This window comes from Rhamphochromis longiceps, linkage group LG19, assembly GCF_057381845.1.
Source record: "Rhamphochromis longiceps isolate RC_006_pf linkage group LG19, R_longiceps_female_GT1.1, whole genome shotgun sequence".
NCBI lineage: Eukaryota > Metazoa > Chordata > Actinopteri > Cichliformes > Cichlidae > Rhamphochromis > Rhamphochromis longiceps.
In genome coordinates, this window is record NC_140575.1 from 26,105,095 (window position 1) to 26,131,576 (window position 26,482).

Genomic DNA, 26,482 nt, shown 5'->3' on the forward strand with positions numbered 1-26,482 from the left:
TGCTTTTTGCAGCCTTCCTGTTTGTTCAGCAAAACAAGTATGAGATCAGAGAGTCAGAGTAGCTAAGTGCTGCAGAGAACAAAATCCAGGTAATTTTTAAACAAGTGGTGCTTGTGTCAAAATGACAGATGGCGTGATTTGAGCTTAGAATCAATCTCACCTGATGGCTAAGCAGCAAACAGCACTGATGTCTGCCAGAGAACTGGCTTCACTGAGAACAAAACCAGGTGATTCAGCTGAAGATGAAACTGAAACAAATTCTTGTTTCTGCAATCGGCGTACAAAGCCACATATTTTGCATTTTAATCCATCTTTGTGACATTTCAGTAAATATAAGTGTGTGCTTCTTAAGTCAATACAGAAAGCCAATTTTGCATTAGTACATAAATTTTAATAGTAGCATATGTCTTTACAAAAGGAGCATTGTGTATGTGGTTTACAACATTTCTAAATATTTCTACATCAACACTTTATTAAAAATAACAGGCTTGAAAAGTCCTCTTATAGTAATTGAGTGTCTAAATTTTACTTTACATAGTACAATACATACAGTAAGCCAGTTTTTTCTTTCTAGTGTATGAACATTTGAACAGTTATGGTGTTTACAAGACTGGATTATATACTGGTAATGTCTAAATCCCAGGAAAACATGACTTACTTGTCTGAGCAAAGAGCTATCAACCCTCTAAGGCCTTGATTATACTTTCAACGTGGGTCCACTTGGGTCCAAATGATGTCAAATTTTTCAGCAGACAGTGAGGTTGAGGATTCATGTGGCTATCCACATGCCTGCCATGTTTTGTGACCCACACAGACTAATTTGGAGACTTTACATTACAATACACCAACTACGCACGCGCCCCAGGCGGCAAACTTCAGATAAGTATAACAAGAATGACTATTCGGCTGTACTGTCTCCAGCTGTCTGTGTTCATATCCACAAAGGAGTATAATCAAGGCTTATGGAAAACAGTCAGTTTATCATACTAAAAAAATAGAACAGTTGACAGATAAAACAACTTGCCGACTTTAGTAGGCCCATATTTGTATAATTTTCCATTGCAGCTTGTAAGGGACATTTAACCAAAGCACAAACATCAATTAGCAGATCAAAGCCTACTAGCTACATTTTCAGTGTAAGTGCAGTGCATCGTATGGTATGTTTCATGTGAAAACCAATTTGTATCTTTGGGTCTTAAGGTAAAGTTACTGTAACCCCTTTAGGACAAGAACTACTTGCCACTGAAAAGCTGGCACTACCATCCACACTAACACAGAACAAATGACCTCCAGTAGTGAAAATTTTAAAGGACAACTATATATGAGATTTCATACATAGCTGAACATATTTATAACAAGGTTTACCACAGTTCTGCTTAGTGTTACATCATTTCGGGATACATACATTTACTGTTTTTACAGTACAACTGTAATATCAGAAACTTCCACCTTCTGCTGCTGGGTGATGAAATACATCGCTTACAGGTGAAAAAGCAACTATGGAAAAGGTTGAGCAGGGGAAAAAAGCTGTGTGTGTTTAATTTGATTTGTGCTTCTAATTACATTTTGTTCACATCTATCTAGTCCTATCGAAGCAGACTATGACAATATGATTAGATTTTGTAATAGCCACTTTTACTGAAGGAATTTGACATTAAGGGCATGACGACAACAAGTCATTACTCCTAACTCACTATTATGAGAATCTGGTCAGCGCACTAACCAGATGCCTTTCTCACACATAAAGGATAATATGAGATGGTCAAGTTCAGATGCATTCTCACAAATGGAAATACCCAGTTTATTTTGGGTAAGGAGAGTTATCAGGATAGAGCATGCAAAAAGCAGATAAATCATGCCCACTCACTCGCTGTGAATTCACAGGTCAGTTAGCTCCTCTATTCTCAGAGGTGCTATACATCAAGCTCTTGTGAGAGTGTACTGGGGAACTGGCTGGTTTTGATCTGACTCTGCTGGACATCTGCACATGCACTTCCATGGGGTGATGTCTATAAAAATTACTTTTGTGTAATTGACATGCCACTGCTGTAACAGTCAATTTAAGTGTCTTTAATGAATGCAGTTTCCTGTTCTTTCACCTTAGAAAGACACCAAATACACTAATGATCATTATAACCATATGTTCCGTTTCATCAGCATATAGGAGAATCTCAGTGCTGCTTATCTTGCAGATATTTTAACACTTTCTAAATATTTTAACAAGCACCATCTCTGTTCAGTGGCATAATTAAGCTGCTTTGTCCTAAATTGCTTAGCAACTATCTGGTGGTTGTTTCAGATGGCCCAGTTCAACCTGAATCTTAAGCCCCATTTAATTTCCATCCTCCCTCCTACATAATAAGTGAGTGTCGTATGAGCAGAAACACGAAAACAAACTTAAGCTAAAAAAAATCCTTTTGATTAATGGTTGAGAGCAAAGATTTCTTTCTGTTTTTAACTAAAGAGTTGCTGTGCACATAACCTTATTCTCAAGTTCTCAAGCTGTAGCATTCAAAAGTGCTTGTTGCTGATAAATGCTGCCAAATTTCAGTCTTTCCCCTCAACGAAGAAGTATAGCAGTGTATATGTCACTGTCAAGTATCGCTACTTTTACACCCTCAGGTCTGTCCCTCCCCTTCCCTGCCAAAAAGTGTGAGGGATAAAAAGAAAGACAGCGAGAGACACAGAGAGCGAGAGATTGTCTACAAAGCCTCCTTCGGGGGTCCGGAGACTGAGAAAAAGCAGGATGTGTGAGTGTGCGGGTTGTCTTTGTCAGCATGTGTTCATCAGAAAGTGCAGGCATAGACAACGCCCACCACCACAATGTTTCCAATAGTGGCGATGATGGCAATCCAGAGCCAGATGGCATCGCTGGACATGGACTGCGGCTCATCCTGCTGGCCTTGTACCGAGGCGGCTGAGGCAGCGGCATGGACGCTGGCCGAGGAGTTAAAGAGCGAGTGCTCGCCGCTGTAGTCATCATTGGGCGAGGAGTCCATGAAGGCTCCTGTCATTACAGGGATCTAGGAAGGGAGAAGGGAAAGTGAGGAGAGAGTACAAAATAAGTTTTGCACTCAAGGGAGATGCAGAGAAAATTATTTTCACATTACAAGATTGTAGGTATATTCTTACATTTCATGCAGAAAAGAAGTCTGAAATCTAAATCTAAACTCCCAAATTAAAATTGAATAAAAAAGGTCACAAATTCATAAACCATTTAAAAATAAGTTTTTCAGACGGATTTTGGTTGTTTATTTGACAACATAAACAATCATCTTTTTTGCTTTTAGGAATAAACTGTTGCTTTTAGTATATCAAGGTATGGACGAAACCTTTTGTGAAAATGTAAATATAAATTGTAATAAAACTAAAAATGTTGATGTAAAGGTGCAATTACTGGCTTTGAATAATAAAGTTATTTTGCCTGTGTTTCTACTGTAAAACACAATATTTTGGTATAAATTCACCAATAGGAATCAGTGTGAAAATTACTTGATTTCATAACAATCATTATTTTTATTGTTAACGTTCCTGAAAATCTGTCATTAAAAATTCACCAACACACTAACCTCACAACTTTCGACATGTCTTAGAAGGTCAAGAAAATTAGCCAATCAGAATTGACCATGAATTATCCCTGTCTCCCTTTAGCAGTTGCACAAAATCTGTCTGAAAAATGATGGTAGACAAATGTCCCATTAGGGCCTCCTCTTCCAAAGAGTTCGTATTAACTGCACTGACATTATCGCTTCAGACCTTTTTCAGAAAGTTAAAAATTTATTTAATTTATTACCGAGCTCCCAGCATTGCCTGTAGTCTCTCATCTAATTCAACTGAATATTAATGTTTTTAAGTGACTTTGTCTTTGATGAAAGAATATAATCTGACATAGACAAAACATAAATCCCCACTTTGAGTGCAGCACATCAAACCTCCAAGACAAATATGCCCTTTCCCTCCAAACCCAGCATGCCAGATTGTAAGGTAATTGGTTAAGTTTCCTAAACAGGCATGGAGTGTCCTTTTAGTTTCAGATACTGCTGGATAAGTTTTTAAAACACAGCATGTGTGTATGCTTGATAAATATGAAAATTAGATTTCAAACATGACAACTGAAAATGACTCATTGCTTAGGAGTCCGAGTCCTATAAATGTTGACGCTCTGGCTTTAGCAACGTGCATGATTGAGAAATGCATGACAGACCATTATATTGTCTGACTGGAGAACTAACTCTGCAGAGGATGTTGGGGAAAAAGAGCAAAAAAACAAAACAAAAAAAACCATTCTAAAAATACCTCGGAGGCATGTTGAGTGCTCGCTTACACAGATGTTCTCTCTTGCTCATTTGCTTACCTTCACTCTCTCTCCCAAACACGGGCTAATGAACAAAGACGTTAACACACACACACACACACACACACACACACACACCTCGTCTTTCCCTCGCACAAGGGAAAACACTGTTTAGAAAGCATTCTGCCGCTCTCCATTCATTGGCCCCTGGTGGTGAATAATGACATGACACATCCTGTAAAGCGCCTGCTGTTCACATGAGCATGATGGGGGTAGACAGGCATGCATGAGGTCCAGCAACCTGTGTTTTCTGCCCTCCATTCTGTCACTGTAAGTGCTGACTCATCCCACTGTGGCATCTCAAATCAACCTTTTCCATTTTAACGTTTCTTTTTATATTAAAAGTTTGCACGAACAACATGTAATGCAAATCAGAATCAGTGGGAGCCTGTGAAGTAGTCAGGCACGAACGTCAAGGAAGGTGGTAGAGAAGCAGACTATGCAGACATTTCAGGTTTCCAGAGGTGAGCAATTTACAGTGAACTTAATGTATAACTTAACAAAACTTCCCACAATTCAATTAACAAACCTCAACACAACATGGCTCTGGTAACACCGCTCACCTCTCCTCTCTCCTGCATCTGGTAGAGACTGGCTTTAAATAGGGCCATCAATTTCCCTCCAATTGCCCAGCCAGTACCACTCACTCAACTGAGGGATCTAAAACTCTACACAGATTATCTAACAACACAAAACCTCTACACACTTCTAACATGCACATTTACACAACTAAATGGCGGTATTAACGAAAGGAAAAACATTCAACAAATCACTTTAAACCTTAACACAAACAAAAGGAAGCATCTCTATGGAAAAAGAAACCCCTCCACTTGGTTTGACCTGCTGATGTCATATGTGACATCAGCAGGACTTTAAAATGAGGAAATGCCAGGCAGGCGTTTCCCCACACCTGACCCTTATGAAGACTGAAAAGACAAACAAAGTAAGTATGAACAAATGACTTAATCAGTAACATAATAAAATATAAAGAAACATAACTTAGTATTTGTCTTAATTTGCAGAATGTTTGATTTGCCGGCAACAAAACGCTTACACAAACAAACCCGGGATAGTGAGTGAAGCAATGTTACTTAACAAATAGCAAATCATAGCAAATACATAGAAACAGAATAATGTGTAAAATGTGCAAAAAAAAAGGTAAACCCATATGGGACAAATGGAGAGCATTGCAACTGCTCCTCCACTTTGTCACAGAGCCACACTACACAAGGCCGCACCTAAAAATGTCATACTATATATCTAACCATGTCTCTAAAACAAACCTACAATTGCAACACAACTGACATTAATGACATTTGCATGCACAGTGATCTGTGTGGATTGTCTTTCAAATACTGTCCCACAGGTTTATTTGTTTACCTTGTACCTTTACAAGCCAACTCCAACCTTTCTCCTCAAAAAGTGACTGATTTGATTATTTCACTCTAATCTCTAGACACTACCTTAATTGTAACCTTATCCTGCATTCAGAGCTCCACCTCCATCTTGCCTAATTTAATGTTCAATCAGACAATAACTGATGTGTGCCACGCTGTCTGCATTCTTTACCTTTATGTTTTATTTATTGGTAACTCATTAGCAAGCTGTCTGGATCAGTGGGTATTCATACTAATAAAGTGAAGTGGATAATGGAAGCGTGTGAAATACTAGTTCAGTAATACGTCTTAATATAAATATTTGAACCCCTAGGTTTGGCCCTCTTGTTCAGATGATAAGTGGGACTGCTTCTATAACTACAAGTCCACAATTACTCTGTGGCTCATTCATATGAGCGTAGAGCATCAAGCAGTTAAAAACTAATGGATCACTGGAAATTAGAACCTTCAAGGTCACATGCATCCCATAGCGTTTGAACATTTAGGCAGGAAATGGAGGCCGTCCCCTAAGAATTACTGCTAGGATAAAGCTCTAGTACTGACTAAAGTTTCCTGATATTTGGAAACATTCATCTCCTCAACATAACAGTGAACAAGTGGCTAAATGGCTTCAATAACCACATTCAGCCACTTTCAGACCATCTTGGTACCAAATTGAAACCTTACAAATGACCTCAGCACTCAAGAGTATCCCACTGGGAAAGGTGAAAAGAGTCTAATTTCTCTGGTTGTTTTGTAACTTGTGGATATTTGTGTTTCAACCACAAAGTAAACAGTGTAAAAAAAAAAAAAAAAAAAAAAAAGGATGATTTTCAAAAAAGTTATTACTTGTGTAATTACTGTAATATTTTCTCTATACTCTTGAAGGCCTTGTGGTACAAGACGTTGTCTTGATACAATTATGACTGTATAAAATCAGCCACCGGATGGGTATGTTCATAGCATTGTGGTTGATATATCCCATCGTAAATGGTCACGTGTTTAATAAATCAATTGTTTAATGCACAGTACTTTTTTTGTAGCTGACAAAAGCAGTGGACTAGGAAAGCTAACTTCTTCCACTAAACGCCTTACTCAGCATTGTTGGAGTAAAATGCAGTCATTAGGAGAGATTGTCTGTTTGTTATTTGCAAGTAATCAGATTTGTCTGTTAAGATTTTCCAACCTACTTGTTATGGTTGCTTTAAAAAAAAAAAAAAAAAAAAGACCTCCTTGTCCTCCTAGTCTAAGAAATGAAGTTGATTTGGAAATGCCTTAAACTTGGAATTTGTAATATTACTTTCTACCACAGCTGATATCACATTGCATTTTTTTTTGTAATGCAATGCTATAAAACATTACTAAATTCAATAATCACTTTACAGATAATGATAGATTACAAAAAACACACTACTTGCATTTCAAAAGTGTGGCAGTTATCTGCATGATGGTTGGATACATGAAAAAAAATCTAACTTGTATTTTTTTTACCATGCACACTTATGAATATTATTTTCATTTTCATTCTACCTTAAAGTCTAATCAATGAAGCACTCTTTGCCCTGGTTTCCAACTATGGAACAGTAAAATAAAGATACTGTGTGTCCTCATTTGGATAGAGATTTATGTTGGTGTGCAAGACTACAGCCTAAGGTTTAGGTTTTAATTGGTAGTTATGTGACATTGCACCCCAGGCCAATGTTGTAGAGTAATGCAAAAGTAATATAACAAGTAGTGTAACAAATTACTTTCTCCTGGGAATAAACAAGTAACATAATGCGTTACTTTTTGCAAAATTGATGCAAAAAAAAAAAGCCCGATTTTACAGAAGTCTATTAGAAATTGACTTCTCACTTGATTTATGACCTCAGTAAACAGATTCCTGTTAAGGTTATGGCTTATGGCATACTTTATGGCTATCCTACCAGAATCATACTCTCTGTTTCCCCCTCTGTGATAATGTCTGTTTTCAAAAATGCCAAATACGAGGTCTGAAAATGAGAGACCACAAAATATAATTTCATATGGCTACATTTTCATACATGCATGTATCAAATTCATGGAGTAGGGAACTTGACTTTCCGATGATTCACTTCCTTGAGTCAGCTAAACAAATACATTTGCCTGACATCTGTGCCTCCTGGATACATTTACACGCTTTCCCAATTTCCAGTAGCTATCGAAAAGTGCAAATAGCTTCTTTCCTTCAATTCAAAGGACCAGCTGTGCAGATAATACATATGATAGTGTAGTATTTTGTGTAATGTTGTGCAGATGTTTATCCTTTATTTGAACACGAAGGGCTAGGATTCAGAAGCTATGGAATAGAAGAAGAGAGAAAATGAAGTGGTTAAAATTAAAGCTATTGAGAGTGGGGTCTGGATTATTCAAAGCCAACACGACCTTGTTTTGGAAAAGACATGCAGTCACTAAATTTTTCAAGTGTAACTTTCCATCCTTGGAGTGGCATGGAATTAGTTTACGCCACTCAAATGGGTTTGTTGCAGGCACCTCAGGAAAAAAATACTCACACACATTTGCACGTATATACATATATCAGTACAGGAGTGTGGATAACAAACCAAATGAACAAGCATATAAAAAAAAAAAAAATTTGAGAAAAAAAAACTGTAAAAATGCAACTTACTGTTCATCTTTAACCAATTGAATCTGTGGGGTTGTTTTTTTTTTTTATATTAAATGAAATCAACACACACACACAAACTAAAACAGTAAAAAGTTGGGACACAACTTCACTCCAATAACAGCGGAGAAATTGCCCAACTTGCATATTTCACACCTTCTTGGCTTTGAGTGATGGCTACACCTGTGCAACACACCATGCAGCAAAACTACAATCTACAGCAGATGATACAGTGAAAATGTACAATTCCACCTGCTCAGCTCTCACAGCTTTGATTTATTCGTCCCAGCTGTTCCTAGAGCTGTCCTCCTACATGGATGATCACAGTAATTGTGAAATAGAATGGACTGTAATTGCCTCCTGGGGGATAAACCACCAGTAAGTGTTGAACTGAAATGGTTTTTATTCCAGATAAGAAAAGCCCAAACAAATGTCTCTGAAGAGTGGAGAAACCAACACATATACCTAACCACAAAAGCACTCACGCATGACCATTAAAACAAAATCAGATAGAACTAGGTGGTTCTCAGCATTAATCCACTGGTCAAGTGGAAATAAATGTAGTCAAACTTTTCCTTTCACCCTACCATTTACTTCCACTTATCCAATACAGGAATACGGGGGGCTGAAGCCTTTCCCAGTTGTCACAAAGCAGGGGGCAGTATATACCCTGGACAGCTTGTCAATCTAATATTAGTGCAACCAATCATGCTAACGGACAATTCAGAAGCACTAATTAAAAAACATGTCTATGAACTGTGGGGGAGGCTGGGGTACCCAGGACCTTCTTGCAATGAAGCAACAGTGCCCCTCCTGTACTGATGTTTATTTATCCCAAATTTTGAGTCACTTGAATTGAACACGATGCTTTACATTGCAGTAAAAATGACTAAAACATTATTTAATACCTGAATTTTAGCCAAAATAGCTGAAATGTTGGTAAAAAGTTTTTTTTTAATTAATATAATTTTGTTGAAATTGGGCTCTTACAATTTGGAATTTCATCAACTATGAATTCCGAATACACTTTTTTTTCCTATTTGACCTTTTGACCTCTCCTGTGACCTTAAATTTGACCTTACAATTTGCAGCAAATCTGTGGCTACATCCACACGTACATGGGTATTTTTCCATTTCTGTTTTGAAAAAAAAAAAAAAAAATCCCATCCACACGTGCAGTTTTTCGTCCACATGTAAACGCAACAAACAAAGTCAAATGCTGTTAAGAGAATGCCAAAGCAACAGGTGGCAATATGATCCTAACCATCTAGAAATGTTGGCCAATCAGAAGTCTAGAAGCCTGGGAGGAAAAGCATAAACAAATTCATCTCACGTAAATAATAACGTGGCGCACAGCGTGACGTCAAAAAAAGGCGCACACCTTTGACGTGTGACTGAATCTCTATTTTCCTCGTCCACATGTAAACGCAAAAACTGAGTTTTCGAAAATCTCCAGCCTGGCAGGAGTTTTTAAACATTTTGTTTTCAGTGAGGCCCAAAAGCATAGAAAAAGCCGCATTTCAAAAATCCCCCACGTAGGTGTGGACGCAGCATGTGCAAAGTAAAGGTAGACTGAAATATCCCACAAATAATATATTTGTTTATTTTCTTCACAATGTGATGCTGAAAAGGCATAAAGAACTTGCACAGGTGAAATATAATCCTTATATTTCTTGCATTGGTGTCCTACATTGTTAAATAATAAAAAAGTTTGGTTCTGGAGACATCCAAAAAGATGTAATAATACTGTGAGTAAATAATGAAGTCACACCTAGACAGAACATTTTGACTTGGCCCACCAGGCTGGGGCTCTAAATAAATTCAGTACAGGGCTGTGAACAGAGTCCTGCCACACTTAATAATAATAGTAGTAATATGTTTTACATTCAGTCCTTCTTTATCATTTTTATTATATTTTTATTCTTATTTAATGAAACAAGATGAAAAATTACTATATATATATATATATATATATATGGACAGACAGTTTATGATGAATAAAATGCATCTAAAAAAGTGGACATGGGTCCATAAAGTAAATACATTTAAAAATAAAAAAATAAAAAAATAAAAGTACATAAAAACTATACAGTCTTTTAAAAGATAGCCAGTTCTTTTTCATCACATAAAAGTCAATAAGAAGCAGCACATTTTATCTCAGAAGCCGAAATTTTTCTGAAAAACTGTTGACCGGTGTAGTGACGCTAGACTGAAATCACACTCAATACTTGCACTCTTGAAGAAAAAAAACAAAAAAACAAGGAGTATGTTAAGTCTAATTGTTGAATGTTGCCATTGTGTTTCTTAAATTTGTACAGTCTTAGTTTAAGCAGTAGGATCAAAGCCATTCCTTTGATTCTGACCACCTTTCCAGCCACTCTGTGCTGGGGGAGGTTTTATTGTAGATACATCCTATCTGAAAGATCTGTTTCTTTTGATGTAAACTTCCTGGGTTTATGACCCTTTGGTCAGCAGGAGGTAACACACACACACACACACACACACACACACACACACACACACTTACATACAGTGCCTTGTCTATGTAACCAAAGGGGGGTTGCAAGGGGAGGTGCTTTGTAAACTATTGTTTGAAGATTGTCAATAAAAGGCAGCGAGAGGAGGCCACCATTGGGGGTTATTGTCGTGCTGGACACAGACGAGGCCTCCCTTGCGCAAGTAATGGATCGATCGACTGTCTTGTTTTCTTCATGATGAATAAGTCTCTAGAATTAGCGGGGTTTGTGGAAACACAGACCCAACAGAGTACTTTAGAGAACAAACAGGCACAGAAGTGGATCCCTGCTGCGTTCAGAATTGACTTTGTGCTTGCAAAGTCAAGCACAATCAATGAAAACACAAAGTTGTTGATTTTCTCAGTCGTCACAGCCATCTTGGCTTTGGTTTCAACATTTTCACAATTAAGTTATTTTGTTGCTTGAAGACAAACGCTCTTCTGCTTTGAAATCATGATTTAGTTAAACATGTCCACGGAGAATATCACACACCATCAAAAAGGCAGAAAGATCTTTTTTTTCTACTGAAGGGTGTTTTTATTTATTTATTTTTACAATGTCCAAAATTGATGTCCAAAGCCCAAACCTCCTATAATACATTTTTAATAAACTGTTTATTTGAAGGAGTATAACTAAATATTTATCAGAATGTCATGATTTCAAACAGTTATTTTAGTTACTAAAATATGACTTTTATTGAAAGTGACATTTATTTCTTCAGAATTATTTATTGCTGGTTCACCCATGTGCAAAGACATAAGGATGTCAATCAACCACACCCCAAAATAGTTGCTGAAAGCATGCCTAATCATTAAGTTACAGTGAAACCACCTTTGTGGTGAGATGACCTAAAACTGTACATATGCATAAGACATGTATTACTACACTTAAATCGAATCCTGTCTAATCAGTGCTCTTCTCAGAGAAGTGAAACAGGTGGAACAGTGAGATCATCCAGCAACAGATACTAAATGTAACTGCGCACAGATGTGACTTGCTCTAAAAGGCTGGCAGGTTTCTCACATCGCCACCCTGCTGCTTTCATTAGCAATGAATATGGGCAGCAGTAAAGAGTCTACTGAGAGAACAAATTTTACACTCAGAATCCCACAGTACCAGTGATGATGACAGGCTACAATATCTGCACAACATCAAAATGTATATATAGGTACATCATTTGTTGGATAGACACAGCAGACTGAGTGATTCTGGACACAGCCCTACTAAAAATCAGCTTGTTAGCAATGTAATTGTTAGCATATTGGCATGCTGATGTTAGCGTTTATCTGAAACACTGCTGTGCCTAAATACTCTCTCTCAGAGCTCATAACACAGCTGTGGACTCTCATTCTTGTTGATGTATTTCAGATTAATAGCTTAAATCTACTGAACCCCTAAAAATGAAGAAGTTCTTTTTATGTAGGTCCAAACTTTGTTGGAAACAGACCAAATTTTTGTCATTTTCTCTCTGTACACCACCTCTGTGGATTTGAAATCAAATAATAAATGTTAACTCTAGTAATTAAAGTTATTTTATGCATATTACCCCATTTTCAGAGGCCTAATGACTAATGAGTAATTTCATGGCCAGTTGAAGCATTTTTCCATGTTGTTTCACAACAAATGAAGCAGATATAACATCTGAAGAAAACCTTTGAAGTTACCAAATGAACAATCTTTTACTTTCTTTAGCAGAAGGAAAGCACTGATAGCTCAGCCACTTCCAAATCCCCGAAAGACCACAGTAGACATATAGAGGGTGGGATGACAGAATTATTTCTATGGTAAAAACAGCTTTGCAACATCTACACTGACCTGGTTACAACACTCTCAAGCAGGCAGATGTATTATTGTTAAAGTCAGCAATGAAGAGATTCGTGAGTTCGTGAAAGCACCAGATTGCAGACAAATAGCCTGCAAAGAGCCAGCACAGATCTCATAGAAAGAAACCTTTAGGCAGTATTAAAATGTATTACATTGAATACATTGAGTATTACATTACATTTCAATTTCAGAATATTTTTTGTTTCCTTATCTGACAACAAAAAGTTGCAGATTCTGGAGGCGTGCTTTGCAGAACTATATTGACTTTGGGCTTTGGTAACATTAGCTCTCTACAGATGCAACTGAATTACAGTACTAATCAGGGAAGTAAATAAATATACCACTCTGACCACTCTTCTCTATAGGGCTGTAGGCACCAAGAAAAAACTTTGAATTTAGCATATTCCTTAGTAAACTGTAGCAGATTGAGGTAGTCATACCATAAATCTTAAGGGTTTTTAAAAGGTTTCTTCACCAGCACGGTAGTGTTAAACCCCTTTGGTTCCTACTAGTCAGATTTACACCTCTGCTTTCATTGATTTTCCCTGTCTCAGCAGCCCAGCAGCATTTTTTAATAAATCTTATAACTCAATAGAACAAGTGTAGCCCAAGTGATCCTCACTTGACGCCTCGATCAATCTGTCAGGTCAGTGGAAATTCAGCAGGACTGAAGAAAGTTTAATATACTTCTTAGATATTATAAATGATCAGCGTTCCTGGTTTTGTCTCTGACCTCGACTTTATACCTTTCTTTTCCCCCATTATTGCTACTCACAATGCATTAAAAGTAGGACAGCTAAAGAAAAAGGCCACATTTATTTGAAACACAATATCTGTAATAATGCATGTTCACATCTGGGGGTAATTACTCAGTGTCTGCTACTCGCACATTTGTAATTAGCAGTAGTGTGAAAACTTATAATGTGAGATTAAACTAAATCCATCAGCTTACAAAACATTAAATTGCACCAAAACAAAGACTGATTTCTTATTCCAACTAGATCACACCAAGGAGCAGACAGATAAGGATTTATAGCAACAAGAAAGAGTGAAAGACAGACAATTATTCAGAGACGCTGAGATGAATTGGCTGATTATACATCAAATATCAAGGGGAGTCTTAAAGTCGAGGTATGTTTAGTGCCTATCTAGGTCTGTTATACCTTCATCCATTACTCACAAGGTTCACACAGGTACAAAACAAGGAGAAATCCTAAAGCTAAAAATGGCATCAGTCAGCAGCACCTAAAAAACACCAGAAATAAGGGAAAATGGAGCTGAAAAGTTAAAAGATGACTCAGGATTTCACTTCTATATCCTCCAAAACAAGTCTTAACGAACTGAAGAGATCAAATCAGAGGCTGGCAGTCTAGAAAATCTATTTTTTTCTGCTCTATTATTTAGATGATTAATGTGCTGACTACCTCTTTAGGCTCTATTCGTGATACACATAATTGTTATTGATGCAAGCATTCAGACTTTTCAAATCATCACATTATTCCTCAAAGTCTAAAACTGCCTGAGATGCTGTGTTCCTGCCTTTACACAAAGAATTGTGAGCTGGATCATTAACTTCATTTTACAAACAAAGCAGGCAAGTCTTTCAAAAGTGTTTTGCTTTTTAGATTTATTTTCTTAAATAAATTAATCAATATCCATGTATCTGTGTAAAAAAATTAGCCACTGCTACCTTTGTTTTTGGAGGTACAAGTAAGCCAATTCTGCAGATGTGGTATACTAATTACTGACACACCCACTATGAATGCGGGCAGATACTTGCTAATTAGTAACATACAAATAAAATACTCACTCATTAAAATTCATTAGCTTTGTTATGTTTGTATGAGCTGTGTAAGCTGAAAAATATCTGGAACATTATTATATTTCTTTGTATAATTCAGATGATGAATCATGTGGAGCTGTTGCATCTGCATTTGGCAGGAACTTGTCTTTGTTCCACCTCAAGCAAGGTTGTCACAATATATGGACACAATAAATGCTGATTAACTTGCTACCCTTTTCTACAAAACCATATGAGGCAAATGAAGGCAGTAAGATCATAAAAGTGAACTGATAACTCAAATCTCAAAGCAAATCTACTTTCATGACTTTTTACAGGGTTTTTATTTGTGCCTTAACTCATTTCAGTCATATTTTCAGTCTTCTAAAAAAAAAAAAAAAAAGATGCAAACCATAAGCCCATCTCAGAGACACTCTTTAGCAAATAACGAGTAGAGACCTGTACCCTCAAAAACAAACAAACATCTGGGCTCATTTACAGGATTAAATAATCTTTATCATGGTCAAATCTAGAAGAGTTAAACTGAATTTGCATTTGAGATTTTAAGGACAGAGTTTATTCTATTTCCCAATCTCAGTAAAATCTATAAAGTTCAGTACATAGAGTGATCTGGTTTTCATTCTCAAACTTTACTGGTAAGTATCAGGGCAAACAGGTTGAATGTGTATATAAGGAACACTTGTGAGACATTAGAAAAGACCATGCACTTGCTGTATATGTTGCTGCTGTCAGCCACAGCTACATCTCCATCCATGTCTGCTCATTCACTACAGAGAAACCAAGCGCAGAGACGAAAGTGCTGAATTGAGTGTCCGCTCATGTAAGACTAAGGCTTGAGGTGATGTGCTGCAGGGCAGGCTCTTCTTTGCTCTTACTCTTAATATACAGGCCAAGCAGAAAGACTCACATCTACTTCATTATCTGAAGTACAAAGCAGTTGGCAATAAGATGAAGAATCATCTTTTCAGCTATTGAAATGACGAGTAGCTCTCCTTTAAGCGATCTCAGGGTCAGTGATTCAAGGAACCACATTCTCCTCCACATGCCTACGTACCTTAAGACTACTGCATTTGTAAATTATATCAAGGTAGATATCATTGTAATTATCAATAATGATGTGCAAATTGCAGTATTCAAATATTCGCATTTCATATTATGCACACTTCTGTCTCCCGTCTGTGTTACATACACACACACATGCATTGTACTGTAAAGGCAAGTCTTCCCAAAGAGAGGTTTGCTGTTTAAGGAGACTAATCTAATGTCTAATGTTACACAAACAATGAGGTGAACTTATCCAACAGTGGTTGCAATGAGAATATTGTCATCTGCTCTGTAGGCTAATTTGAGAATCTCACTTCCTCTGCTTGAGCTTGAAAAGACTCTCATTACGACTAAATTTCATTTGCGACAGTAATAACGGTAATATTGTTGCGGCAACAATATTAACAGAATTACAGCAAGCGTTTGTGAGGATTCATGAATAATTCATCTTCAATTTCACCTCATGTCACTTTTCTCACTTTAAAATCCTAAAAAGCTGAGAATCTGTGCACACCTGCACACTCAACGCCTCCAGGTCATGGTTCAATGAGGTCTGGATGCCAGAGTTCTTCCTGACATCCTTTTCCCCCTCAGTCACTGACTGCTCTGACCTTGTCATTGCTGGTCTCATATCTTCTTCCTCCTGAATCCCAGAGGCTTCAGTGACATGGGAATGGGAGTCACTCATCTTATATAGGCGGAAAAGTTATCTCCTCAAGGATTCTACTGACTCACACTCTACACTATCATCTCACTGTATTTACAAATCTTTATGTACATATACAGTGATTAATTTATTAGATCACCACCCAATGAAAGATTTGAGCCACAGCTGCACTAAATTAGCAGTGCTGCTAATTACCAAAATCATTTTTTTAAATGTTTCTGTTGAGGCTAATCTACCAGTGTATGCAAGCTGCTCCATAATCATTGACTTTACTGCTTTTTTGTAAATCGGTAAACCTCATTATTATTTTCAATTAAGCTGGCAAATTACAGATATTAGAAAAAAATGTTTTGGTGGTTAAATATTATGCCAGCCTCAACTTGTGGTCTATTTTTTAAGAGATTTCTTGAATATATTTGTGTTTAGTTCTATAGCACATTTAAAACAACACTATAAGAGTAACTAAATATACAACACATTTACACAAAAAAATCATAAAATTAAACAAAGTAAATAAGATTGTGCATAATAAAAGCCAGGGTAGCCTGCTCAGCTAGAATTGAAAGCAAGTGAGAATAAGTAGGTTTTTAATAGTGCTTTACAATGGATGAAAGACTGAGTATTGCTCCAGAGGAGCTGTTACTGAAAAGGCTTTCTCTTCATTGCTTTTGAGCCTAGCAATGTACAAAAGCAGTTGGCTTGCAGACGTCAGTGCTCCGTAAGAGTGTAAGGTTGCTAACGTTCAATTAAATAAGGTTGGGCCAAAACCACTGAGACTCTTAAAAACAAGTAATAAAATTTTAAACTGGACCCTGAAATGAGCTGGAATGTAGGTGTAATGTGATCACGCAGTTCCTTTCCTGTCAAAAGGTGAGCTGCTGCATTTTCTACAGCCTGCAGGTGACAAAGTAACGACTGATCAGAGGCAACATATGAAGAATTACTATAGTCTAAGGAAGAGGTAATAAAAGTGTGACTTACTCTCTGGAAGTCATGTGGCGGGAGGTACTCCTTCACCTTACTGAGGATACTTTGTTGAAATAAGCTTGTCTTCTTTCATAATCTGCTTTTCACATTTTAATGCACAGTCAAAAATCACACGGGGTGACTGTAAGAAGCTAAAAGACAAATGGCACTGTTGTACACATTTGGCTTCCCCAAACAAAATTATTTCTGTTTTGGTGAGTTCATCTCTAACCATGTTTGTACCTCTCTAGGACCGATCACCAGTGCCTGAATAGAAGCATGGCTATTGGTTTGTATGTTTGTCTATACTTTATTCGTCAGTAGTCACATTTGAATTCTGCAGCCTCATATGCTATTCGTGCAATTTGTGTGTTATGTGTATCACTGTATATCCCTGAAGAGAAATGGATGCATTTTGAAACATCTCTGGATAATTTGTATGCACTGTGCATCTCTCTACTTAATGACCTGTCTTATTAATTTCTGTAATTCACAGCTAAGATGATCTATTTTCATCCCACACCATGATATATTTATTTAAAAATTTAAATTATAAATATTTATAACAACAGCAACTTGATTTGTTTATTCTTACTGTAAGGTAAAGCTACTGGGATATGTGACTGAAAGGCAGTAGGATTTTTTTTTAAGGCAGATTAAGAGAATTTCTCTCTTTGTTTGTGAATATGCAGTATAATATAAATCAACATCCGCATGGCTGCTGGTATAAATACTGCTTGTGTATGTGTATGACATAATAATGTGATTTAAACGTGGGTTATCAGAGCAAACATCCCCTACCTACAGTAATCCACTTATGTGCACACGTGTTGCGTCAGAGCAGCCCTCAGGTCTGCAGAGCATTAAGAACCAACACTTCCTGTCAAATGTAAACTGCAAATGTAAAGTCATCTCTGTGCTATGTGTTTTTCACATTTTTTCATATATTCTTTTCATATATGTATGAATTTAAGATAAAATGACAAAACCGATGAGGTGGATAATGTAAGAGGTACGAATGGTTGTCAAAAAGCACTAGAAAAGTGATCCATCTGTTACACAGTAAATAGTACTTTGATTTCCTCAAGATTAACTGCAAACACAATACGCAAGTCAAGAGCAATAAACATTTGTTTTTTGATCAAATTGATTTGACTTTTGTTAGCACTGCTGCCACACAGGAAGCAGATCGTAGGTTCAAAGACAGGCTAGAGCCTTCCTATGTAGAGTTTGTGTGTTTTTCTTCTGCCTGTAAGAGTTCTCTCCGGGTACTCCAGCTTCTCTGCCTTTTGCCCTGTTACAGCTGGGATAGACTACAGCCTCCCTCATTGACCCTGTAGCGGGTGGAGGGAAATGATGCTGTAAAAGAAGAAGATGGATGGATGGTTTAGTTTCCTTTTTCCTGCTGGGAAGGCATTTTTGTATTGTATTGCTAGCATAATGGATGCTTTCCAGCAAAATATCCCTAACCTCTGAATCAGGGTTGGCAGCAGACCATGAAGTGGACGGGGAACCAACTTTAACAGGGGCCACTTGCCTCAAGTCACTTTGCTATTTTACAATTATTCATTTACTTGTCAATTCTTTTCCAGTAATTACAACCATACACATATTGCACACTGATAGAAAATTGTAGTTACAAAACTCCAAAAATACCTGTCTTCAAGGCAAAGCAGGAAAGAAGCACACTAGGATAGCTGACTGTGAGCGCTCAACACATTTCCATTTGTTTTGCAATTTTCAACAAGGGTCGTGCTTTAAAACTAGTGACATGGGTGTTTACGTTTTTCATTACCAATATTGTATGAATTAGTGTAACTTATAGTCAAAGTGTATCCATAGAATTCAGCCTCGGGGGATGCAATTACAGGATACAGAGGCCCATCCATAATGCAAGCGCTGCTCTGAACACAACTAAACTGGTTATGCTGCTCGTATTAACAGGGATGTGCTTTTGTGGTGTTATTATAAATGCTTTGGTGATCAGGGGCTCTTTGGTGAGGTTAAGGCCTCAATGCTTCTTTAGGTGTAAAAAGGATTTAAACATGCCTCTTTTTAACATTAACCCTAAAGAAAAAAGCAAAGCATCTTAATAATATCCAGTCCATTTAAATGTATCCATGGGTGGCTACTAAAGCCAAAAGACATTTTATGCTTTTCTCTGCAATGACAGTCTCAGTATTATGCTTTTTTTTTTCAAAAAACAAAACAAATAAACATAAACCTGCCAGCTGATATTGATATTTTTATATATTTAATCAAAATAGATTGTGTGGGTGTAAAAAGAGTGGCCACAGGGGTTCTGTGAACAAACACAAGAATAAACACAGAAGGCTCCACAAAGTGCTGCAGCACTTGCTGTAAAGTCTCCAAAATTAGATTTCCCTGTTTATGTCAGTGTGGCCTCATGGCGCATAATGATCTGCAAAGTGAATGAGTTTTGGTTGACCTTTACTTAAGTGGATCTGAAGTACAAAGTGAAAATGTATTTTTTATTATCATTATTTTGTCCTTGGGGCTTGGTGTTGGTAGAGCAAAAAGTGGTCAGTCATATTTATTTGACGCTTGAGCCTTTTTAGTTTGCTGTATGTTGTAGTAAACAACAAAAAGCAAGCATTATTTCATTAACCATGCAAAATTGAAAAAACACAAAGCCTGTTTTAAGCTACGAGGACGATGTTTCTTCAGTGTGTATGTTGTCGGCAGTGAGAATACTTATGCCTACACTCGTATAGTACAGTGTATAACCTATAGACTGTTGTAGGTTGACATCAGCATTTATGAATGGTTATTTTCCCTGTGGGTGGATGTCATACATTTGTCATGTGTGTGCCATGTTGGCCTAGTTACATTACAGTGGTGCCTCTCTGTTTGTTCTTATTAAAATTCTCGCAGTATGAGTTTATTTAAATGTTTGCATGTACAATGCATCATGAAAACACATTAGTTTCTGAATAATTTGACAGAACAAATCTGGACAAGCCTACATTAATTATTGCACGGCAAAAGAAGGAAAAAAATGAGCATGAAAGATATACACGAAAGCCCACGTATGCACACGAAAGCCTTGCATTTATGTCTCTGGACCTTCTATCCATCAGTCATCATTATAAATAAATAATTTCTGACTTTCGCACTCTGAGATGTATACAAATGACAGGGAGCAATAGTGAGTGGGTGGTGAGACACAGAATGTGTACAGGCTGCAAGTGAGCGGGACTCAGGTGTGAAATCAGTAACTGCAGCAACAAACAATATCATCGCTTCTTAATGACAAGTATGAGTGACAGTAAAGTATAAGACTGCACAGCTTTGACCCTTCAGGGCCTATGCTATGCTTAAAGCATAGCCGTAAGCCTAACCTGATATGGCGTATGCACTACATGTTCCAGTATGAATATCCTCACTATCCATTTACTTATTTTGGCTAGAGTAAAACGCCCCGGGTAAAATATTGTGATACTTCTTAGTTTGGTGTAAGCTTAGGTCTGAAACTGTTGATTCCAAAACAGAGTTATGAAGTTCAAATGCATCAAAACACCTGCTAAGAGAAGGTTCAAGCACTTGCCAACAACTGATTCACAACTCCTTGAAGGCGTCATAAAAAATTCAATGTTAAAAGGGAAAAAAAAATGCAAACTTCGTGTACTTCTCCACAAATCAAGCATACCAGCAGAGATGCCAAATGACTTCCATATGTAATACAGCTTACATACTGTAAGTGCCTGATTCATTACCTGGGCATTAAAGTTGTATGTGCCCAGAAAGGGAAGGTCGCAGCCAGATTTACTTTATATAAAACATCACAAGGACAGTGGAGGCCCTGCTAGTACTAAAATACAACCAGGGTTGTAATGGGAGAGGTATCATATGTTTTCATATGAAATACAGTCAGCAGCCTGTTCTTGAGTTGTGGCTAGAGCTACAACAGAGACTGTCAGCTGTTGCCTTAGAAGCCAATCTAAAGGAAGACTTTTCTCCTAAGGCAGCAGTATTCGTGAGCAGTGAAGTAATATTGTGTGGTATACAACCTAAACTCCTTTGCAGATTGAAGAGGAGTTGAATGAGAGGGAAATGGAGGGAGGGGAAGGCCTCTTTGTACACTTTGTCACTCGCCTTAGGGCTGCTTTCTTTGAACAAACCCAAGGTCACACTCAAAGAGTAAGGCCCAGTGAAAGAGATCAAATCAAGAAGCAGGATTTTGTTGTTGGTATTATTATGGAGGCATTGTTTGAAGCCAGTAAGGTTTTAAAGTTTGGAAAGAGTAACAGCTGACATAAGTTGTGGAAAAGCTGCGAGCGGGTAATTAACTTAAACTGTGGAGATGTAAACAATTTAACTGGCTTCTCCTGGAAAACTACAGACGCCATGTTGGAGACTCACGACCCACTTATACTGCCTTTAGCATACTAATGATTCCAAAAATGCATAATGATACCGATATATTACAGCAGCCGTGGCGATGTTTAACTACAATCATAATTCATCACTGCTTCCTCACTAATAGTGTGTAATCAGCTTCTGCCATTCACCATTCACCAAAGCAGAACAACCACTCACTGTTTAACTCTCCACAATTGCCAATCGTGTTTCCTTTTCATAAAAAAAAAAAAAAAAAAAAAAACTGCTCATGAGCTGAATGCAGATGTGCATTTTATGTGCGTTTTAACGTCTGGAGCATCAGCTTGAAGCTCATTTTCAAACAGCAGGCCGAGGCACTACTCTTCAAAGTTTTACCCTAAATTGTATCTTAATTTTATTTAAAACACATCAATACAGGCTGATGAAGCTACTTTGCAATTATCTAGGGGGAATAGATTATTCATGCCAAAATGTATAATTGATGCTTGCAGAATATCTAAAGCAGCACACTATAAGAAACATTTGGCATAGGTCTATCAGGGAAAGACGTTATTACTTCATACTTGGCTGTCACAGTCCATCAAGTCTCCCTTTCATTCACCCCAGGACTTTTTTCAATATGCAGCCACTCATTTTAGGTACGAAACAGCTGGGAGACATTTGCTATTACAGTGCAAACATGTTGTAAAATAAGATGGCAAGGTGAAATTGAGAAATTATGTGTTGTAATATGACAGTTATTGACAGTTCATTTAGCCCCGGCTCCCTTGGTTACTGTTGCTACATCCATCAATTATCTGGTCTCACTTGGCTAAATTTTGTTTGATAACATTGATAGACTTATAAATCAAAATCTGAGGAATTTTCAAGATAGTAAGCCTTCCGTAAGCTGTTGCCAAATACATGTTTGTCCCTCTGGTGACAAGAATTTGGAAGATCCCATTAAAAATCTCTAGTTTGACTTTCCATTTACTGAAATAGATCTTTTACGAGAGAATTTCAACCACTGGATGCATTTTACTGCTGACTCGTATGCTTTTGGCTATAGCTGAGTCAAATATATAACTTAAAAACATATAGCATTACTTGAAATAGAAAGACCCACACCCCTGTTTTTGGGGTGTGGGTCTTCTGATTGATTTCAGGCTTCTAAAGTTAACATGTTTGACCCTGTAGAAATTGATTTCATCTGAAAAGTCCACATGAACAAAGCCAACTTTCTGGGACTATGGGATACGATACGACCCTAATCCTCAGCAACTCAAGATCAATTTAAGATCAGTTTAACATGATCATTCCCCTCTTACACCCCCTTCTCACTCCCGACGCGTAATATACCGACGATTTGTCATGTCACGAGGTGTTCCATGGGAACGCAAAAGGTGACCGTCTGCGTTCCTATGCTACACACCGGATTGTGCATGAAATCGAATAGAATGACGCTCCTGCAGTAACACACGTTCCAGTCGTGTATTCCAGCCCAAACCCTAATGTTAACCACCACCTTAATCGCGTTAGATAGTGTTTTCCAAAGCGATTTAAATAAAATAAATGTACAGGTGTAGATTCATTCCAAACGGTTCTCGTGTTTCCTAATTTTTCCGAACTCGTAATATAGGGACGTGTTGGGTGGCCAAAGGCGTAACATACCTATGATTTGTCACCTAGTGTAAAATGTTACGCTTTGGGAGTGAGAACGTGTTGCCTCCTAATGTATTACAATATTAAATCCACTAGCTAAATAATTTTTGATCCCACCTGTGACACCAAAACAAAACTTGTATGTCAGATTATTATTATCATTTGAGTGTCACACAATACAAAAAGCTTTGAGCATATGGACTAACAGCAATGTGCTGGCAGGTATTGCTATTCCATCTCCATCTCTTCCCAACTTTTGCTCGGTGGTCAATAAATCACACCTGCTCCAGTGAAGATTGAGCACACAAAAGGGGATGAGGAACCATTGCTCTTTCTCCTGACCATATTTTACCTTAAGGCTTCTTTCCTAAAAGGGCAGAGATTCATGATCAGGGAAAAACAAGGGGAACTGGACTCCAGTATGCAGTAAAAATGCTGGTTTGTTTTGAAATGTTGCTGTTCTGAAATGATTGAAATGTTAGTTACTGCATCTGCAGTAGATGGGCTGTGTTCAAGCATCCTTTCTCGTTAAATTTAGAGCTCAGCAGAATTTAAGGCACTATTCATCCATCCATTTTCATCCACTCCTTCCAATTTAGGCTCACAGGGGGATTGGAGCTAGCATCCTCTAATTAACCATGTGTAGCCACAGAGATTTCTGCAGGCACTGCTTGCTTAACAAATGCTACATACTCCTGGTTTAGATTTCCAAAGGCTAAAGTCACTAACAAAAATATATAGTTTCATAACATTAGCTTTCATCCAAGAAAGAAATACTACACCTGTTGATAACTTCACTGCAGTGAGCTCTTACTAATCAAGACAGACTTAGTGAATAGATATTTTTATTATTTTTTTATTTTTATTGGACAAATACATTACTACAGATGTACTGGTCGTACCACTGGGTGGAGGTGCTTTACTGTTGCCTAGTTTAAAGAATTCTACAAGAAGGCAGTTTCATGCTTCATTCCAAGAATAATGAGAGCCAAAAACAGAGATTTGCAATTTCCTGTTAGTCAGGAACTTGATGGTCCCATTTGCATGCTTTCTTTTAATATCATTTTGGCACTTTTATGGCTTTATTTGATATTTGATAAAGACGGTGGAGATAAAGAGAGAGAGCGAGCGAGCAGGGGAATGAACATACAACAAAGTGCCAGCCAGGTGGGAAATGAATTGGAAACTCGTGGCATTTTTGCTAGTGTGGTTTATGCCCAAATCAGAGAAAGAGGAAGGGTGGGAACCTGGAGCTGGCCATTTAACCACCTGCTGCAGCATTACTGACTTTTCAGCATTTTCTGTCTTCGATATGAGATAATTAATGTATCTATCTGATTCTAGGAAAGACTGCATAAAAAGCAGTTGACAACACCAACCCACAGTACTACTGTATGCTCGTCTCCCCCCGCTATTCTGTATTACATGCATCCATCAAGTGGGAGTAAACTACGAAGTGGCCCTGCATTGAAGAGCACGACCTCTCCTTCAACCCATCTGTTAATGGAGACGTGTCAAGCAGGGCAACATCTCTTAAGGGTTTGTATAAGAGTTTGTCATTAGCAACTTTTTAATGTTGTTTACTGCCTTTTCACTCTCTCTGTGTCCTTGAATTTATCAAATTTTTATACCCAGAGACATGAGAAAAGACTGCATGTACAGACAATAAAGGAAAATAAATCAGTGACCTGCCTTCAAATTGCATTTCTTGATAAGCTACCAGAATAGAAAACATACCTATCAAAGCACGATTACCTGCTTTTCATCTATTTAAAGCACTGATTGTTTTTCCCCCCCATGCAAACAGCTCCGTGTAATTTGCTTGAGCTGACTGTTTGCATTCAACCTGTGTGCCTCTAAATATGAAGACACATGAAAATCTGGGTCTGTTGCAAGTTTTCACTATCCCAGGACTACAGCTTTCATGTAAAAGCAATTGCTGAAAAAGCAGACAAAAGAAGACCAGAGGGGAAATAAATTCTTCAAGATGAAAAGGCTGCCGTGACATTATTACACTCTTCAAATTAGCCACGACTATAGAAAGCAGGAGATTTTTAATAGGGGCAGTCAGTTCGTGGAGAATTCACAGTGAGATAATATCATTATGTAACTCGACTTTTTTTATGAAGTTGGGTTTAAAAAAAAGGAAAAGAGAAAAAATGGCCTAGATTTACACTTTGTGTCTATTTCCAAAATTGTGTTTAGTGAAAAATAATCAGTTTGCGAATAAGTCAACTTGAATTTCTATATCTGACTCAATATCCAGGGGTGGTGGTGCGCAAACATATCTTGCTATATCTCCAGCATGTCTTTCTAATTCTAAATTATCAGCTTGTGCTCATTTTTAAACACTTGCTTTTTATGTCATCTGGCAAATAAACTAAAGTGGTTTTGTGTCTATATACATAGGTCTGCTTGTTGCTGCTGTCAACAACGCTTTACTTCATCATCCTGTCACTCTCATCTGTACTCTTTAACACAAGAAGAGATGTACAAAGCCTGTCAGGTAGAATGACTTGGGGCTATAATTTCACGAGAAATCATGATGGCTTGCCATGAAGAGACAAATCAGCCTAAGAGAGAATGTGGAAACAAACCAGTACTCATCCTTAGCTATGAATTTGGCCAGGTAATGAAAATATTTTAAAGCGAAAGAAATAGACATGACAGGGGATTAAATATAACCCTATATGTCAGAGGTGGTTATAGTGCATGTATGAAGAGCTAAAAAATGAGTAAAAGGCAAAGGCCACTGGGACACCCTCCACTGGATAGGCAGACCCTTAAGGGTTTTGCTGCCCTGTGTGGCAGATCTGTCAGCTGAAGCACGTTTGAGACTGGCAGAATGCCCAGGATGTTTGCGAAGCTTGTCTTGGGCTGACCTCAACATCAGTTACTAACACAATGATTCATTTTCTTATGCCTTAACATCTGCCAGTTAAATAACCTCACAGTGACAGCCTCAACAAGATGCTAAGATATACACAATATAATTAACATCAAAGTAGCAGGATTGGGGAAAAAAAGAAATTCATAAGTATGTGGATGTCAAAAATTAATCTTGATATCCACAGGGATCTAAGGGAAGCTGTGTGAAACATTTCTCAGTTCAGTCTAATTGAATAGATAAAACGCAAACTGCCGAATCGCACTCAGCTTAGCATTCAAAAGCTTTGCTGTGATTGTCGCCTATTAATCCATGTTTCACAATGCTCGAGGATGCCACCACTTTAAAGCTAATGCTGTATACCCTTTTTCCATTTCAAACCAGCGAAGCATTGCTGCCA

At 37.6% G+C, this 26,482-nt stretch overlaps 1 protein-coding gene across 1 annotated transcript in view; it reads right to left on the reverse strand.

Annotated features, from left to right (window-relative positions):
- Positions 1-411: 411 nt before the first annotated feature.
- The window catches only part of LOC146646894 (uncharacterized protein C14orf132-like), a 29,836-nt gene continuing 3,765 nt past the window's right edge, over positions 412-26,482 (reverse strand). The window contains exon 2 of the mRNA XM_085391568.1: positions 412-3,023. Coding sequence (XP_085247694.1) covers positions 2,787-3,023 — 237 coding nt within the window. The 3' untranslated portion in view covers positions 412-2,786. The remainder of the gene's footprint in view (positions 3,024-26,482) is intronic.